We start from the raw sequence: 19,266 nt of genomic DNA, 5'->3' as shown, positions 1-19,266 counted from the left end.
ATATTGCTTGATTTTGTTAATATGGGGTCCACTTTTTGTTTCCGTGAGTTTAGAGATGGTGGGTTTCACTTTTTTTACTTTTTAATATGGGTTGGTGTTTTTATTTTTTAATATTAGTTGGTGTTTAATATGAGGACCACACTTTTTTTTAATATTGGTTGGTGTTTAATGTGGGGACCACACTTTTTTTTTTAATGCTTAACGGACGACGAAGCATGGGTATAACCCATGCTTCTATATAGTAATATATATATATATATATATATATATATATATATATATATATATTAAAATGAGTGTTTTTTATATTTAACGAGTTTTTAATATTAGCTTTCTATTTTAACTTTAATGACACAAAAGACATTATATATTTTTTTCTTAGACATTACTTATTGAATATCATAGGATTAATTTTTGTTTCTGTGTTATAAAGTTCATACTCAATCAAAGTAAGACGAATACAAAACCCTTTTTTTCACATTCACTGGTCTCTATTCTTTGTTATGAATTCAATGTTTACTATTAACTTAATATATATATATTTTTTAATTTGGCGCTCGTTGTCTAATATTTGCATTGGAGCTTAAATTAATTTGAATTGTCATCGTGTAAAACTTTTTTAACAAAAAAATTTACTCTCTTCGTTCACTTTATTTGTCACGTTTCGCTTCTCGACAGTCAAACTGTATGAACTTTGACCAATATTTTAACGTGTATTTTTTCATCATGTTAATTATCACACGAATTACAATTTATAGTATCTTTCATATAGTTTTTAAACATTTAAATTTAATTTTCAAATATGAAATTAATATAATTCAATTTAGCTTCGAAGATTAGTCAATTGAATCTCAACTCTCGAGAAGCGAAATGTGATAAATAAAAATGAATAAGAGAGCAAAAAATATTTTCTGATAGGACTTTTTTAGAACATAAAGCTCGAACCCGAAACGTGATTATTAAGGATTAAAAAAAAGACAATGCATTCCACCGTGGCTAAAATATCACGTTCTTTGGTCTCAAGGAAGAGTCGGTTTTTTTTTTTTTTTTTTTTGGTTTTTCTATTTTCCAGGAAGAGCCGGTTACCAACCCCAAATATTCTGCTTTTATTTTCTGTTTTGAGTTCCATTTCTCTTTCCTTTTTTAGCAATTTCCATTCTTGGTTTCACCCCTACTTGCCTAAAAGGTTAATCATCTGTGACTTCCACCAAAAATTTCCTTTTTGGGTAAGTTTAGATTCAACTTTTGATTATACTGAAGTTGGTTCATTTAAGATCGATCTGCTAGTTAGGCTTATGAGTTAGTTACTGATTTTTTTATAAGTTGGTTTGCTTTCTTGGTTTATTTGCTTTCTGGGTTTGGTGAAATTTACTGAAAAATTATTTATATTTGTTGGTTGGTAGATTTTGTTTCTGCTTATTTTGATTCTTGAATAGTTGCAAATTTAGAGCTTGGAGAGTTGAATTTAGTTAAAGAACCAAAGATTAAAGCTTTTTGTTTTTGTAGGACTGATAAAGGTTTAACTTTGAGATTTATACTGCAAAATTTGGGTTAATTTTGTTTTTGTAGAGACTTGAAATCATTTTGTACTCTATTCTGGTAATTTAGATTCAACTTTTGATTATATTTTTAGATGATTAAGTGGAATCTGAATTGAAGTTGGTTCATAAAGATCCATCTGCTAATTAGGCTTATGGGTTACTGCTTTTTTAAGTTGGTTTGCTTCCTATGGTTATTTGCTTTCTGGGTTTGGTGAAATTTACTGAAAAATAGCAATTCCTGACCCGCAAGGGTGGCTCAGTTGGTTGAGCATGGGGCTTCCATAATGGAGGTCTTAGGTTCAAAGCCTATGATAGCAGGGGATTTGCCTTCTGGATTGAGTTCGTCGCATGGGGCTTGCCTAGTGCGAGTTACCTCTCCCGTGTGGTTTGCGGGCTATTATACAGGAGCGGAGTTTACCCTGTGCGCACCCGAAAGGTAGCGGCTGCGGGTTTCCTGTCATAAAAAAAAGAAGTGGTTTAATTCTTCTTATTTTGATTCTTGAATTGTTGCAATATTAGAGCTTGGAGAGTTGAAAAGGGTCTTGAATTTGTAACCGAACCAAGGATTGAAGCTTTTTGTTTTTGTAGAACTGTTAAAGGCTTAACCTTGACAATTGCACTGCAAATTGCTCTCTTATGTTTTTTTTTTTTTTTTTTTTTTTTTTTTGGGTTTTAGCTCTCTGTGGATAAGAATCTGTGAGGCTCTAGAATTTATGCTCTGGGAATGCATATGGCTGCCTGTACAGATTTTTCACCACCATATGCTATTGTAGAAGGGGGATACAGTAAGGAGAATACATCTGCTGTAAAAGAAGAATTACTAGACGGATCGAACGAACTAAAGCAGACAATTGATAAGCCACTACGAGATCTTTCTGCTGCAGTTGTAGCCGACACTGATTTGGTAAGTGAAAAGTGTTAACAGCTTTGTAGTGATCTTGTTTCAGTATCTTGGTGCCTGTTGTTATCCCTTGTTGTGCTTGATAGTAGTATTTATAAAACAGTTTAGTTTCACCAGAAAAATATAATCTCTGCACAAGTAATCCAGCTTTTGGTTGTAGGTAGTAAATTTAGTACTGACATAAGTTATGAGGGAATCAGTAGGATGGTCATTGGTCACTACCCAGTGTAATCCCACAATAGTGGGGTCTGGGGAGGGTAAGATGTACGCAGCCTTACCCCTACCTGGGTAGGGAGGCTGTTTCCGATTGACCCTCGGCAACCCTCCTCCTTTATCCGGGCTTGGGACCGGCAATGTGAGCGAGCTCACACAGGCGGAGTTGAGGGAATCAGTAGGATATAATGTATAATAAAAATACATGTATTAGCAATACGTGGATTAGAGTATCTAAAGACAAAAATTCCCATAAAATAGGTAAATCCTGGATAACATTCTATGTAGTATTATTCATTGCATAACAACCCATGCATTATAATCTTTTCATGACTAGTACGCGAACCAAATTACTCCTAATTTCTAGACTGCATGTATTCATAGACCCACAAATGTTATTGACATGAGCTTCTAATTACAGATCTGGTTATAGCAATTTGTTAGATAGGTTGATCTACCTGAGCATGAAACATTTAAGTTCCCCATGCCTTTCCTTTCTTCCTTTGTTTGTGCAGGACTTTGCTGTAGTTTCTTTGGATCTTGTTCATGGGTGATCTTTTGCCATCCTTTTTTTCCCTTGTTGGTTTTGGGGGTGGGTGGGTTGTTTTATCAGTATCGGAGCTAAAAAAAGTCGTGGTAGTTAATTTCTTTCTCTCTGCTAATAACTACACTAATACACTCCTGTCCGATTTCCTTCCTTTCCTGTCCTCTTAATTCTTTAAACTTTGTACACATGTTAAGGTCATGCAGCTAATTTCCTTATCACACACAAAAAAAAGGTTATGCAGCTAATATTATATTCTTCTTCTTACATCTACTAGGATGTTGAAATAACTGAGAAGGGTTTCCAGCACCCTTCAAAGGGACAATCAAAATTTGAACCAGTATTTCGTTCTGGAAGCTGTGCTGAGAAAGGACCCAAACAGTACATGGAGGATGAACACATCTGTATAGATGATCTTCTCATACATGTTAATGAAATTGCAGGTTCCACTTCCCCAGCAGCATTCTATGGGGTCTGTAGCTTTTGCACTTCATTTGTCTATGCATTTTTACATTGCTTTTAGATATAATGTACAATGTGTTGTTATGTTTCACCCTAAATGAGTTGCTGTTTGTGCTGGTTGTGTTTCCTTTTATTTCCTCACCCTTTTACGAGAAGCCTAAGTCCTAACAAGATTCATGAGTAGCCTGTACTAGAAAGCTTTCAGAAACTAAGTTGATTCAGTACAGCCGTACAAAGAAGGCTCAAGTTATCCCTTAATGAATCCATCAAAATCTGACAATGGAGAAGTTCAAGGGGGTCTTCGGGCCTTTATTTTCTATGGCTTGTGAGATAATATATGGGAAAAGAACTTTGTAAAATGGAAAAATGAATGACGAAGGACAGATAGAAGTCTAAGGTGTAGAAAACGAGATAGACAAGAATTAGGAGCCTGTTTGGGCCTTTTGAGCACTCAGCACTATTAATTGAATGATGACTTAGAAGGAATGCTATACGGATTGCTCCTTAGAAGGCTTCATGGGATCTGCGATGTTCTGCAAGTGTGTAACATGTCCATGTCCTGCTTCCCAAATGAACTCTGCAAGCTTTTCTGTCAATATACTCCAAACGACTTAAATTACCAATTTTTTATTTTTTTATGAAATGCGGTAGGCATTTTGGATGCATATGCCTAGGGAAAACTCAACCTATCAAGATTTATCTGCTCCTGACACTATGCTGAAGTACTACTCAAGCTGAGAATTCCTGAACAACGAAAATTGGCAATGAAACTCTAAAAGTGACTCTAGTTCGATTCAATAAAGATAAGCCAGCTTAATTTTAGTCTGCATGCAAAATTTTAATATTTGGTTAAATTTACCTTCTTTATGTTTGCTGATCCCAACTAACCCGGGATCGAGGTGTAGCCTGAGTGGTTGATTGCTTTCTCTGCATATCTCATGGATAGTTCCATAAATGATATGCACCTAGTATTCCTTTCGAGTGCCGGTTTAATTATAACTCTTTTTGCAGGTCTTTGATGGCCATGGGGGTACAGATGCAGCATTATTTGTGAGGAACAATATTCTTAAGTTCATAACTGAGGATCCTTGTTTTCCCATGTGTTTAGAGAAGGCACTCAAGAATGCTTTTTTGAAAGCTGACTATGCCTTTGCCGATGATAATTCTATTGACATATCCTCTGGCACCACAGCACTTACAGCTCTAATGTTTGGAAGGTAAGTAGGTCTGCTGTTTCTTGTTCGAATTCGTATAAAAAAAATGTTTCTTGTTTGAATTATTTTACGACTCTTATTGAGATGGAAGTTGATTCCTTAGTCCTAGTGGTTGCTGATGTATCTTGCATTTCCTAGAACAATGTAATGTACTTGCTGAAGGGAAAAATAAGCAGATTGGTTGTTATCTTGTTAGGTTTTGTCTTTTATGTTTACAAAAGCATGAAGATTGATTCACATTTAGTTACATTCTTCTGGGTTATTCCTGCTTGTGAAGCTAAATACGTGTGACCGCACTGGTTTTCCTTTCATGTTTAAAGTGAGATGCTATCGTGCCTACCTTTGTAAACTACTCCGTTCGTCCCATTTTATACTATCGTGCCTACTATTTGGGGAGTCAAACTGTTTGTTCTTACGATTTTCTCAAACTATTTTTAAATATTTGGAATCATTAGCTATGTTGACTTGTAGCACTTTTCATGTAGTTTTTAAATATGTAAAAATTTAATTTTAAAATTTTTGAAGAATTTATACGTGAATTCACATAGAAAATTAAGTGTTTTGACCTTGTACTCTGAACCCCTTCACATAAATTGGAACGGAGGGAGTATTAGAATAAGCCGAATGCCTTTTCACGATATATTGTCAGTATACAGTCTTTTTTACCAGTTCCCCAAATTAACTGCTCATGACAGTATTTCTTACGTTTCTGATCATGTTGAGTTTTTTACACTCTTTGAAGTAGTTCAAATTTCTTTTCAACAGGATTTGACGCTGAATGGTTTGTAGTATGATATGATCTGTTTTGCAGAACCATGATCGTTGCTAATGCAGGGGATTGTCGTGCTGTTCTGGGCAAACGAGGTAGAGCCATTGAGTTGTCTAAGGACCACAAACCAAATACCGCATCTGAAAGACCGAGAATAGAGAAACTTGGGGGAGTCATATATGACGGATACTTAAACGGACAGTTATCTATAGCACGTGCACTAGGAGATTGGCACATGAAAAGCCCTAAAGGTTCTGCCTGCCCCTTGAGTGCAGAGCCGGAGTTGCAGGAAACATTGTTGACCGAGGATGATGAGTTCCTAATTATGGGTTGTGATGGTCTTTGGGATGTTATGAGCAGCCAATGTGCTGTTACGATGGCCAGGAAAGAACTCATGCTGCATAACGACCCAGAAAGATGTTCAAGAGAACTTGTAAGGGAAGCCCTCAAGCGCAACACGTGTGATAACTTAACAGTAATTATAATTTGTTTTTCTCCTGATCCTCCACCTAGGATAGAAGTACCTCCTACTCGAATATGTAGAAACATATCAGTTGAAGGACTGAATCTTCTAAAAAGTGTACTGGAAAGCAACTCATGACAAGATTCTGGCAAATTAATGGCTTACCAGTATAACTCATTGCAAAGTCTAAGTTGCCTAGCTGATCTTAGTTTCTAAAAGCCTGTATATTGGATATATGTGTTGTATCGATATAAAGATTACTGCTTGTGCCCCAGCTGCATTTCTTGTGATGTACAGATTCACGAACCATATTAATGCAACTTTTTTTATCTTCCTTCCACTGCTTGTTGGATTATGCTTTTTGTTCCATTTAAGTTTTTAAGAAAACCATTTAACATCTTTAATCATAAGGGGAGTTTGACAATGTCTCTTCAATATTTTTGATTTATTCTCTATCTTCTAATGTGATATTATCCAATATTTTTGTTCCTTGGTTAGAAAAAATGAACCCGCTATAACATGCAGCAATCAATATTATTTTTGGGTCACTAAGCCAATATTTTGTGTCTGTTGGGATCCAAACTTTCAAAGAATATAGTGTTAGGCAAGCTTTTACGTTTTTATGTTCTTTTTGCCTTGTATTACATTAATATGGTATTTGACTGACCCTTGTACGTGCCTCCTTTTCACACCCAGACCAAGTTTTGGGTTGATGGATTTTGATTTTCGAATCTTTTGGTTTTCTGGACCACAATTCAAATCGTATTTGAAGTAGCAAAATAGACGAGCAAGTAATATAATGAAAAAAGCAACAAGTATGACAATTTTTATCATACTTGCTCTCACGCTTCTCCATAAAATTAGCACTAATTCGATACTCTACACTGCGACATATGTACACACACAAAAGTCAAACTAACGTCTTAAATGCTGTGCCTCAAAATCATACCAATTGGAATAAAGAAAAAAGAACGACTAGTATGAAGTTGCTAAGCATTGAGTTCTTTAATACTTCGCAAAAGATATAAGAAAATGTTGACATTCATAGTGTCTGACTAAACGAGGTCTATCTGTTTTCCCATTCACTAGCAATTTAATGATTAACTTAAAGTAGATTAATACAACGACAAGAAAGTAGGGCATGAAAAACAATGATATTGTTCATCGATAAAGTTAGTTAATCTTGAGTACAACTTGCAACGACTGATACATGCTCTAATAAAAAGGAAGGAAGAAGATGTATCTTGTATGACATAAAGAGATACGAAGAAATAGGACGTAAAAATTCTGCCACTTCTATCGAACTCAGATATCTGCTTGCCGGGTTTACGACAGTGACAATCTTCCGTTTTACCCATCAACCAGTCAAGAAAAGACAAGGATTGATCAGGTCAAAGTTCTCTGTCTGCATCTTCGTTTTCATCACCTACTGCCTTATTGGAACTGCGACACAAATGTAGACAGTGTTATTCACAATGCTAAGGAGATTTCTAACACATAACATGTTTGCTTCCCAACTTAATAGTTAATACTATGTTACTATTGAAATACATGAACTATAGCCGAAACTAATTACCTTGTTCCGTTGCAATAGTTGCTGAGATCTTCGCATAATACCTTGGTAACATCTCCAACTTTGACTGATCCTTTCTTTATCAGTTCTGCCAACTGTTAATTTCGGGACAGTATTAGTGTTATAGGTCATTAGTCTGGTATAAAGAGGATAAGGTATCTTTCAACCACGAGTAAGCGGCATTGTTGTAAGAAAATCATCTTACCTCATCTTCAGTTTGCTCGAGTAACCTGGCATCATAAAAAACGTTGTTAAAGTGTAATATATTTAATCATAAAAAACATTGTTAAAGTGTAATATATTTAAGTAGAATCACAATTGATATAGAAACTTTGCTGTAGTTAAGAAGCATATGTGGTTCCTCTCTTACCTTCCACAGAAGGATGACATAGCTTTTGCATGTGCTCGAGCTTCTTGCTTATCTATCAAGGAATTAAAAAAGAGGAGGCAAAACATTAATATTGAAGTTTTCTGTAAAGTTTAACCCATAATAACCAGAGATGATTTACTGAGGAAATCACATAATTAGAGTCCCTGATAACTTATTCTTGTTCTCAGTGCACTCACTAAATGAGAATTCAGTTGTTGGTTCGGACAATAAGAGATGGTTAGGTTTAGCTTACTCTCGTTCACTTAAGTTATAAATGCTGTTAACATCAAGGTTCAATTCCCGGCATAAAAATATTTGTTCATTTTTGTCCACATACATGAGGTCCATGTCCAATGAGCATCACCTTGCTAGCTTGCACATGGCACAAAGCTCGCCTAACAGTTTTCCTTATCAAGCTAGCTCAGTCATATCCTCAAATAACTCAACATTTGATTGGAAAATAATATGAAACTTTAAGTTCTTTTAATTCCATAATGTAAGGTTTCCCCAGTGGTGCACACTACTCATCAAAATTATGCTTTGCTTGTACAGTATGCCTGCAACTTATCACTTTACTTCTTAATAATGCATAGATTCCTGCTATAACCTACTCAAGAAGAAGGAAAACATGGGTTCAATTGAAGTCCTCTCATAATCACTTATTCCCTTTGGGTACTCTTTACCTCACACGAATTCTAGTGAAGTATATGGCTCCACGAACATTTGGTAATTTCTAGTAACCAATTAAATTGCCACAATATAGATGGTAGTGTAGTACCATAATCATGTTCCCAGGTTCTAGGCTGTTAGAAAATATCCCAAGCTCCCTCTGTGTAAACAAAAAGGAAAGAATTAACAAGAGAAGATCTTTGACTCACCTGCTAAGAACATGCTAGATCATCCCCGGAACACAAATGGCAAGGTTAAAATATTATGTTATTAACATGAATGTACATCATGTTTGATGTAATTTGGCACCTAGAACTATCATAAGTTTGGATGAGGTTTGTGCTTCAAAACAGAAAAAGTGTGAAATAAAAAATACCAAGTCCAAAAATACTCAAGTCCATCAACAATTAATGTTATGTCCAACTCATCCAGAGAGATGACAGCGTATATAGAGAGAATTTGGTGCTCATTGACATTCAACTACAAGGACAATATCGAGAAGTTAATTTAGTGGGCAAATAGCTGATGAAGGCCTTGCTGAGGTTTGACAGAAAACTAGGTAGCGGACCTTTTAAGAAATTTACATTTCGACTCTCAATACTAACAGCATTATTAGTGCAGCTATAGAAATGAATAAGTTATATCTTGCTTTATCCAAAAAAAAAAAGGTTATAAAAATGAATAAGTTAAGTGTTCAAGGAGTGGAAGAAATGAAGTCAACATTATCAGTGCAGCTATAAACATGAATAAGTTCTATCTTACTTCATCAAAAAAAAAGAAAAAAAAGAAAGAAAAAAAGGTTATAAAAATGAATAAGTGTTCAAGCAGTGGAAGAAATGAAGTCATGAGACATACTAGTCTTGAGATGGTCCCAATTATCTACTTTGATCCAAGTTTTTGTGCTTGAATCCACCTAGCAAGCAAAAGGCATAAGCATTAGCATTAAGGAAACATTTCACTCAAGTGATTGCGAGTATAACGTGTACAAAGCTTTTATTTGTTCCAATGTTTAGATTTAATTCAATTGTGTCTATTAATACAGTTCCTATTTTTTTGTTTCAAAAATAACATATAACAATGAGAAACTAGCAAGACTTCAAGAACAGGCTACCTTCTCCAGTGTATAATCTTGCATCTTTTCACAGAGGTCCTCCAAGAGTTCAACAACTCTTAGCTCACTGACTCTGCTTGAAGAAATAAATAAAAGAAGTTACTAAAAGTCTAAAATCATAGAAGCATAGACTTTTATATGCATATCAACTCAACAACCGCTGAAAAAAGTTTGTGCAACTGCACGTCAGTAATATGGAATTCCAGCACTCTATAAGTGGTTACTCCTAGCCGCACAAGGAAGCTGGTCACCGGGGGAAGGAGGTATTAGAAGTGAGACAAGAAGGGAAGAAGGGGTGAGGTAAAGAGAAGAGGAAAGAGATCGGTGACGTCTAATAATATATAACAGTGAGAAGCAAACGTGAAACGAAAGGGATTATCAGACCCTCTGATTTGGATCAACGGAAAGAGAGGAAGAATATGCATAAGAGTGAGCATTTGCATTTAGTATGACTGAAAAGGGAAAACTTGACTGTAGTTCTTAAGGACAAAGCTGGTAATGCACTGTATAATTTAGCCTCCCCACCCTACTTGTTTTCTGGAACTCATAATGTTAACTACTTAGTGAGAACATCAAATAATTGTGTTGAAACTTGAGACCACTCTTCTCTTGCGTCTATTCTCTTAGAACCAAGCTGATGCTTACCTTTTGTTAAAATAACAAACATCGTCTATTCTCTTAGAACCAAACTGATGCTTACCTTTTGTTAAAATAACAAACATCTAATGAGGGCAAGGATCGATAATATTTTCCAAACAACTAGTCTTTCCAAATAGAAAGGGGAACAAAGGTTTTTTTTGAGAATGAAAAAAGGGGAACAAAAGTATAAAATTTATGCAAGTACATTTCCTAGAAATTGACATATGCAATACCCTTAGAAAGAGTGGATATGGTATGAGCAAATAACAAAACCAAGTCACTCCACGCAGATAGATCAATAAGCATGTTCAAACTGGAAAAAAGCATCTATTATATAGTTCCGTCAGGTGAAGAAAACCAATATTCTTTAACTCTTTAACCTGAAAGTAGATAGGATATAAAGAAATAAGTTTGAACTATAACCTAGATTGGTTCTTAAATACAACTGGGTAAAAGTTTCGGAAGTTGTAACAAAAAGAAAATGAATAAAGCAATTAGGAACTGATGTAAGCAAAGACCTTATTAATCAATAAGGTGATCATTAATATTTGACCTGTAATCAATAAGTTTCCCTTCACGCTGACCTTTAGAATCCAGACGATGTCTCATGTCTAAGTGGTTTCTTGGCTTTTCCTATAAAATACACATGAATTAGCCCAGGAAATTTCAGAGAAAACGACAAAGAATAGACATGAAAGTATACTACTTTAAGTGAGAATATAAAAGACAACTTGAACTGAAGATCTTTTACTTTTGATGTATTGTCCTAGTTATTTTAGCAATTTGATTTTCTAGTTTTAAAATAAAAAAATCTGTAAAAATATTGAGACCACTATTAACTATAGCGTCTTTCTCAAGGAGTTCGCCATATAAGTAACCCTGCATTTCGATTCTTCCATCTTTATTAGAAGCTTGCTTACAGTAAATTGCAGTTTAAAAAACCCAACTATCTAATTGGTCTCAGTAGCCAAGAAATAAGGATATCGGAGCATGTGACATTTTATTTTTTGATGACACGAGAAACCGCAGCCGCTACCCTTCAGGTGCGCACAGGGTAAACCATGCTCCTGTGCAATAGCCCGCAAACCACACAGAAGAGATAACCCACACTAGGCAAGCCCAGTGTGACGAGCTTGACCCGGAAAGCAAATCCCCTGCTATTATAGACAGGTGGTTTTGAACCTAAGACGTCCATTATGGAAGCCCCATGCTCAACCAATTGAGACCTCCATTATGGAAGCCGCTGCATTTTATTAACAACTACTCCTCTCATGAGTGAATCAAGTTTGGCCTTGGCACAACTAAAGCAACTCTCCTTCACTATGTATAAATGAAAGGCTTATACATAGACATAAGTAGTGATACAAGACACTTCAATTATTTGCAAAATCCAAAATCCACAGAATGGGGAGCAACATATCATCTGTCTTTCAGAACCATCACTCTAGCACAACTTCAAACATTTCCCTCTCCTTGTAAGGAGTAGTTCCCAATTCAGGTCATAACTCATATCCAATTTTACAAACATGCTAGAAGAACCTAATATCTCCATTTTAAACCTAGAGTCAGATAGCATCATGGCAGATAGTTAGGATGACATTATTTTTTTCTTCCTTTTTATTTTCCTAATAGATTGAGCTAGGACAAATTTCTACAAGGTAATTTTTTTTTATAACATGGGAACCCGCAGCCGCTACCCTTTGGGTGCGCACAGGGTAAACCCAGCTCCTGTGCAATAGCTCGCAAACCACACAGGAGAGGTAACCCGCACTAGGCAAGCCCCGTGCGACGAGCTCGACCCAGAAGGCAAATCCCCTGCTGTCGTTGGCAGGGGGTTTCGAACCTGAGACCTCCATTATGAAAGCCCCATGCTCAACCAACTGAGCCACCCTTGCGGGTATTTCTACAAGGTAAATACACAACAAAAGAGAGAAAGATCAACGACGTTCTTACTTTCAAAAGTCCATGCTCCAGCTCCTCCTGAGAGTAATGAAAACAAATGAATCAGATCCAAATTAAGTGCCCAAGTAAATCAATTCTCAAGTACTGTATATATATATAAAAAATTTTGCTTTCACATTACTTCTCATCCCTCTCATTTTCCCAATGAAAAAACTACTTGATCTTTACCATAATCACGGTCTTCCTAACGAGTATAAACCAATAAATCAACTACTCCTTCCGTTCACTTTTACTTGTCGCGTTTCGGTTCTACAGAGTAAAAGGGCAGCCCGGTGCACTAAGCTCCCGCTATGCACGAAATTCGGGGAAGGGCCGGACCACTCCACAAGGGTCTATTGTATGCAGCCTTACCTTGCATTTCTGCAAGAGGCTGTTTCCACAGCTCGAACCCATGACCTCCTGGTCACATGGCAGCAACTTTACCAGTTACGCCAAAACTCCCCTTCATTTCAGTTCTACACAGTTAATTTGACTAATCTTCGAAGCTACATCTAATTAGATTAATTCAGTATTTTAAAATTAAAATTTAGATGTTCGAAACCTACAAAAAAAAAAAAAACACTTAAAAGTTGCAATTCTCCTCATATAAGACATAGTAAACAGAGGCTAATATGTATCCATTCGGGCAAAATCATTTGTCTCGCTGTATCATAATTTTAAAGGTTATGTAAGCTAGATCATTACGAAGGAATATAAGTTAGATGCGTAAAATGAGGAAAGAGAGAAAGTAAATAAGTATTAGTTACAGCAATGGCAGAGCAAGCAGCACATTTATCTTGGATGCAGAGTACTGTAGCTGGTACTAATAATAAAGCAACAATCAAAATACATCCCTTTGTCGCCATTTGCGTTACTGCTTTCTCGAATCGAACAAGCTATGGACAAGTATTTGTTCTCAATGGGAACGACGATCCACGTCATCCGAGCATATTTGGTGTCTCATCAAATCAGAACTGGCCACGTCTGCTTTTTCTATTTGATTGGCCACGTCCGATTGAACTCGTTGCCATGTGTATATTCTGCCGCTTTTCTCCTTTTTTTTTTTTTTTTTTTTTTTAAGAACGGGAAATTGATAAGCAGCCTATTAAATTTAATTAATATAAACCTTTGTTTTTGGTGTCCCTCCTCCAATAATTTGTAGCCTAATAAATCTGAACTGAGTATAGACTATAGAGATAAAAAGTGATTAAAATAGTAAGATTATTATTAGGAAAAGAATAGGTTACAACCAAAAGTTTATTAAGTGGTAGAATTTAGGACAACTTGGTGCACAAAACATACCAAGTTAGCAGAGGAAGAGTCGCACCCCAAAGGGTATGAGGTAGACAACCCATCAAGTGTAACATATAATACGATTAAAATTCGTATGAAAAGCTATGATTAAATTCCTAGGGGGACAAAATAACTTTTAAATTATTTTCGATAGTTTATACTCTAAAGAAAGTATCCGTAATTATGAGATTAAAAAAAAGTAGTCATTGTGACATAATTGATGTTGATGTTTAAATTCGTTTACAATTAATAAAAGGAATAATTACTTTCAAAATTTTGAGTATTTTTATTTTACGTATTCAACTTATTTTTTTGTGTTTCTTTTTCCATTGATAAAATAATATAAATCTTATGGATTGAGGTTGACATAGGTGAGGTAAATTTACAAAAAAGACATAGTTTAATTTTTATGCACTAAATAATCTTTACATTATCAAGAAAAAAGCAAATACAACTAATTATCAATAAACAAGGTGGGTTAGTAATCCAAATTCTTTTATATATATTCTTCGCCTTCTCTTAACATAATTTTTTACATTAAATTGAGGATCCAACTTTATTAACAATCGAGTGCGTAAAACGGGACGATCCATTTAACAATAAATACTTACTAGCATTTGATGATCATGTTAAATTAGACATTTAACCTTAATAATTCATAATTAATGTGAGAATGCATTATTACTTACTCCCTCCATCTCAAATTATTTGGAGTGGTTACTAAAAATAGTTGTATCAAATTATTTATCATTAATGGAGATGACACATAAATAGAGTAAATATTAAATTGATAAAAATTATAACTTAGATATATAAGGGTAAAGTTAGTCAATGTCCCTCCTAATTAATAATTCTTAAGGGGCGTGTAAAATAAAAAAAAAAAGAGAAATAATTTGAGACAAAGGGAGTAACATTAAATAATTAATTCTGTATATGAAAAACATAGGAGTATTTTATTTTGGTCATTAATTCCAGTGCCGCGCAATTAGGATCCTCAGTGTCATGTTCCTACCACGTGGATCCCGGCTGTTGATCCACCTTTAAATTATAATCTTGCACGACTACTCTACTCATTTATGATTTTAGTGGGCTACTACTAATCTTGGTAGGTTGAAGGTCCTAATCACTCGCCTCCTAGATAAATTGACAATATAAACCCAAACCCAGAAAAAAACAATAGATTGGATTTTAAGAAATGATTTTGTCAATTTCGTTTGGGTTGGTGCATTGATATAAATTAGTAAAATGAAGAAAGTGATTCTTGACCTCACTTGGACGAATGATAATTTTCTTGGAGAACTTTTAGGGATGTCTTATAATTGTTAATTTAAGCAATTTATGCATTAAAACAGTACTCAACAACTCTTTTATATATACAATGAAACTTAATTTTGTCTCTCCCTTCTAATATTTCAAACACTCTTTTGCGGTATGTGCATTTATGTCAAAATAATTAGCAATTCCACTTACTCATCCTATTAAATGGAGTAGGTTTTCCAATTCAAAGTTCCCTCTTTTACTTCCATTTAATTCATAATAAATTATTGCATGCTCTTATCCAATGAAACTTAATTTTGTCTCTTCCTTCTCTTCGATTTTTCTTTCAAAATTTTGATTACTTGTACCTAGTCCTGGTCAATAGTCACTATGAATTGACATATCGATGTACAAAAATTCTAGGACCCCATTTGAACAGATTTTTGGACATGTTTTTTCCGAGAAAACGTTGGAAATGCAAGGAAAAATGTGTAGGATATTGTTATTTTAACCAATGTTGTTTTCTTCTTAGAAAAGTGCCTCAAAACACTCATTCAACCAAATGTTTAAAAAAATGTTTTAGATTTATAAATAGTATCTCGAGCCAACAAATGTCGAGTACGGAAATTAGTTGGACTTACATTTAGTTGAGATTAATATTAAAAAAGTATTAATGAATAATAAAAAATGAAAAAGGGTAAAATTATTCAAGTATTCCGTCCGTCCAATTTATGTGGCACTTTCTACTTTTCAAAATTCAAACTATGTGAACTTTGATCAATGTTCTAAAATATATTTTTAATCCTATTAACACGAGAATAACTAAAACTCATAATCGCTCCATTCCAATATAAATGAATTTCTGACACTTTTTTTATAGTCCAAAATGAATAAAATTTTCAAAATCCAAAAATGCATTAATTTTTTTATTTTCAAAGTACCCTTTTCTTTAATAATTTTTTCAACTAGAATCAAATTTCAACTTGACTATCTCTAGTTTTAAGAAAAGTTTGGGAAGAAGCAAAATAGTAAGATTAACAAATTATTTGATTAATATCTTTAATTAAATTTTTAAGGTATGTGCTACACCTCAAAAATTCATTTTTTTGTATAATTTCTAAAAATATCACATAAACTAATAATTATTAAAAACAATAAAGAAAAAACAAAAGGCAGATGGGGCAGTGAATGCGGAAAAAGTGAGGGGTCACTTTTATATGTGCTATTTTATGAAAAAAGTATAATCTGAGCTCCTCTTGTTAGCTTTACTAAATTCATTTCCAACTAACGCCATTATAATAATATATCAAATTAAAAAAGAAAAAAGGAAAGTACACTACTTCTTCTAATTGGAATGAAAATTAGGTTCTTGCCTATTTTGATTAAGATGTATTGTGGGGTTTCCTTTTAACATTCTTTCTTGTTTTTTTTCACATATTTGATCAATTCTTGCTTCACTTAGCTCAAAGATGCTTTCTTTATTGCTATGATTACAAGATCTCATTTGGGGTTCTGTTTTTTCTTCTTAATTTATCAAATTCTTGAAATAGTTTGAGAAAGAAATGAATCTTGATTGTGGATCCATGGTGTATGGAGCTCAAATGACTTGATTGAAGAGGTTTGCTTTTTTTTTTTTTTTTTGCCCCCCTTGAATTTTACATGCTTTATATGGGTATGTGGCTATGTTTCTTGTTTCAAGATTTGTTTGGCATAAAGTTTTGATCTTTCAATGTTCTTGAGCTTATTTTGTGTTTGTGCTCTCTAAGCTTTTGCATTTGCTTTATCTGTTTTTTAGCTCCTGCTTGGCCATTTTTTTTTTTTCAGCTGGGTGTGTGGTTGAATGGATTATAATTATTGGAGATTCAATTGATTTTCTAGGTGAAGGAATGGATACTGGAAGATATTTAGGAATAATATAGCATGAAGCTTGCTTTCAATGAAAAAAAAAAAAAAAGAACGAAAGTTGAAGCATCCTGTTCATTTTAACCTAAAATTTGTGTCTTTGGAATATATGTAGGAAGTCATCCTTTAGATTCCTAGTGGCTTTAGTGAAAGCATGTGTCATATATTTCAATCACTCTTGAAAGAGGGAACTGCATTTATTTGTTACTAGTTGCTATGTTATACATTTGCCGAGCTTTTGTGCTCCTCTATCTTAAGGTGTGTGTGAATTTGAGGAGTGATATTGTTGTGTTTGCTTCACAAAAGTTTAGGTGTCAGCAAACAAGATAAAAGAAAAGGAAGGTTTTTTTTTTTTTTTTTTGGGCTGGGGGATTGGGGCTTCGTGTCTTTTTGAAATATATAGGACTTGAATTTCCTCCAACGTGTCAATTTATGTGATAAACATTCCACATTATTATGATCATTATATAATGCAAAGGGATCAGTAAGATATTGCCTTTTTTAAATACAATTGTAGGATATTAAGATGACATCAGAAAGATTAACAGGAGAAGAATCTCTTCAACAAGACTTGGAGTCTTTAAGCGTGTCGAAAAGGCTAGTCAGAAGTGTGAGCCAAAAGCTGAAAAAGAAGAACCATAGAAGTGGAGGAGGAGAAGAGGATGACGACCGGGGTTTCTCCTTGAGATGTCTAACGCTATATGGCAGAGGGGGTGGTTGCAAAGTGGGTGCTGACACTGGTGACGACTTAGGAGATTCATGCGGTAAAAGAAGGTCAAATGCAAGTGAGGAAGGCAAAGGGTATGCCCCAATATGTGGAAATGAAGAAACCACAGTAGATTGCTTCTCTTATGGGATGAGGGAAAAATTCTGGAGAAGGACTAATAGGAAATCTCAAGAGCTTGAAGCGAACAAAAGCATGAATGTGTTCTTGCCAGATGATATTGTTGAAATGTGCTTATTGAGGCTTCCGTTTATAAGTCTCGTGAATGCTAGGTTAGTGTGCAAGAAATGGAGAAACATGACAATGATGCCTCGTTTCTGGCGAATGAGGCAGGAAGGTTCGTTTCAAAATCCATGGTTGTTTCTTTTTGGGGTTGTAAAAGACGGTTGTTGTTCTGCAGAAATACATGCATTGGATGTTTCCTTCAACCAATGGCATAAAATTAATTCTGAAGTTCTGAAAGGGAGGTTTTTATTTTCTGTTGCTGGTATCCATGATGATGTTTATGTTGTTGGAGGCTGTTCTAGCCTTACTAACTTTGGGAAAGTTGATAAGAGCTCATTCAAGACACATAAAAGCGTGCTCATTTTTAGTCCATTGATGAGAACGTGGCGTAAAGCTGCACCGATGAAGCATGCAAGATCATCCCCTATTTTAGGAACTTATGAGATCAGTTCAGATTGTTTGATTATTAGGAACCAACAAACTCGAGACAGAAGATTTTACCGTCCGAGAGTTGGTGGTGTCTCTGATGTTTATGAAGATCCTCATAGACTTTCAGTGAGACGCCAATTTCGACATTCTCTGGATGAAAACGAGGTTACATTCTTGCCCAATGTGAAACCATACAAGTTTGTCAAACAAAAAAGTGAACATTCAAATAAAGATCAAAGACGCTTTCTCTTGATTGCTGTAGGAGGTCTCGGGTGCTGGGACGAGCCTCTGGATTCTGGAGAAATTTATGATTCCATGTCAAATAAATGGACAGAGATCCAGAGGCTGCCTGTGGATTTCGGAATGGCTTGTTCAGGGGTCGTGTGCAATGGAATGTTTTATGTTTATTCAGAAACCGATAAGCTAGCAGCGTACGACGTTGAGAAGGGCTATTGGGTTAGAATCCAAACTAGTCCATTCCCAACCCGAGTTCATGAATACCACCCTAAACTTATATGCTGTAATAGTCGGCTATTCATGCTATCCGTCTCCTGGTGTGAAGGGGAAGGTCAGATTGGCAGGAGAAACAAAGCAGTAAGAAAGCTTTGGGAGCTTGATCTTGTTTATCTCACTTGGAAAGAAGTTTCAACACATCCAGATGCCCCAATGGATTGGAACGCTGCATTTATAGCTGATAAACGCTCTATATTTGGAGTCGAAATGTTCAAAATATTCGGGCAGGTGCTAGACTTCTTGACTGTTGGAGATGTGTCTGATGCTGGAATAAACTGGAGCCATATCTCAAGGAACCGTCTCCCTCATGAATTGGATGCTGCTTCTTGCTTGACGAAGTCCATGGCAGTACTGAATTTGTAACTGATCAAGAACTCCAACTAGTCACAATATGTGCAGTTATTTTCCCCCCTCATATTCTTTTGTTATGGACAGTTTTTACCATTTGTTGGACGTTTGATGCTGTTTAACTTAATCTATATTCTTGTTTATTTCATTGTTATTCCCATTTGT

The 19,266-nt window shown here is 35.1% G+C and overlaps 3 protein-coding genes across 3 annotated transcripts; 2 read left to right on the top strand and 1 right to left on the bottom strand.

Annotated features, from left to right (window-relative positions):
- The first annotated feature begins 1,052 nt into the window (after positions 1–1,052).
- Positions 1,053–6,445, top strand: LOC132628232 (probable protein phosphatase 2C 27). The gene is made up of 5 exons (XM_060343997.1): positions 1,053–1,226; positions 2,218–2,445; positions 3,477–3,671; positions 4,673–4,878; positions 5,687–6,445. The coding sequence occupies exons 2-5, from the start codon at positions 2,266–2,268 to the stop codon at positions 6,243–6,245; spliced, it is 1,140 nt and encodes a 379-aa protein (XP_060199980.1). The 5' UTR covers positions 1,053–1,226; positions 2,218–2,265; the 3' UTR covers positions 6,246–6,445.
- A 797-nt stretch (positions 6,446–7,242) lies between these two features.
- LOC132628231 (uncharacterized) lies at positions 7,243–13,357 on the bottom strand. Its single transcript, XM_060343996.1, has 9 exons — positions 13,178–13,357; positions 12,423–12,449; positions 11,023–11,102; positions 9,831–9,903; positions 9,575–9,632; positions 8,051–8,102; positions 7,886–7,910; positions 7,684–7,775; positions 7,243–7,550 (listed from the first exon to the last, which is right to left on the bottom strand). Exons 1-9 carry the CDS (start codon positions 13,274–13,276, stop codon positions 7,499–7,501), a joined length of 558 nt encoding a protein of 185 aa, XP_060199979.1. The 5' UTR covers positions 13,277–13,357; the 3' UTR covers positions 7,243–7,498.
- Positions 13,358–16,209: 2,852 nt separating this feature from the next.
- Positions 16,210–19,255, top strand: LOC132628230 (F-box/kelch-repeat protein At5g42350-like). Its single transcript, XM_060343995.1, has 2 exons — positions 16,210–16,578; positions 17,380–19,255. Exon 2 carries the CDS (start codon positions 17,389–17,391, stop codon positions 19,114–19,116), a length of 1,728 nt encoding a protein of 575 aa, XP_060199978.1. The 5' UTR covers positions 16,210–16,578; positions 17,380–17,388; the 3' UTR covers positions 19,117–19,255.
- The last annotated feature ends 11 nt before the right edge of the window (positions 19,256–19,266 follow it).

Source organism: Lycium barbarum, chromosome 2 (assembly GCF_019175385.1).
Source record: "Lycium barbarum isolate Lr01 chromosome 2, ASM1917538v2, whole genome shotgun sequence".
In the NCBI taxonomy this organism is placed as follows: domain Eukaryota; kingdom Viridiplantae; phylum Streptophyta; class Magnoliopsida; order Solanales; family Solanaceae; genus Lycium; species Lycium barbarum.
Note: the sequence above shows the minus strand (reverse complement) of the source record. Positions and strands in the feature narration are given on the sequence as shown.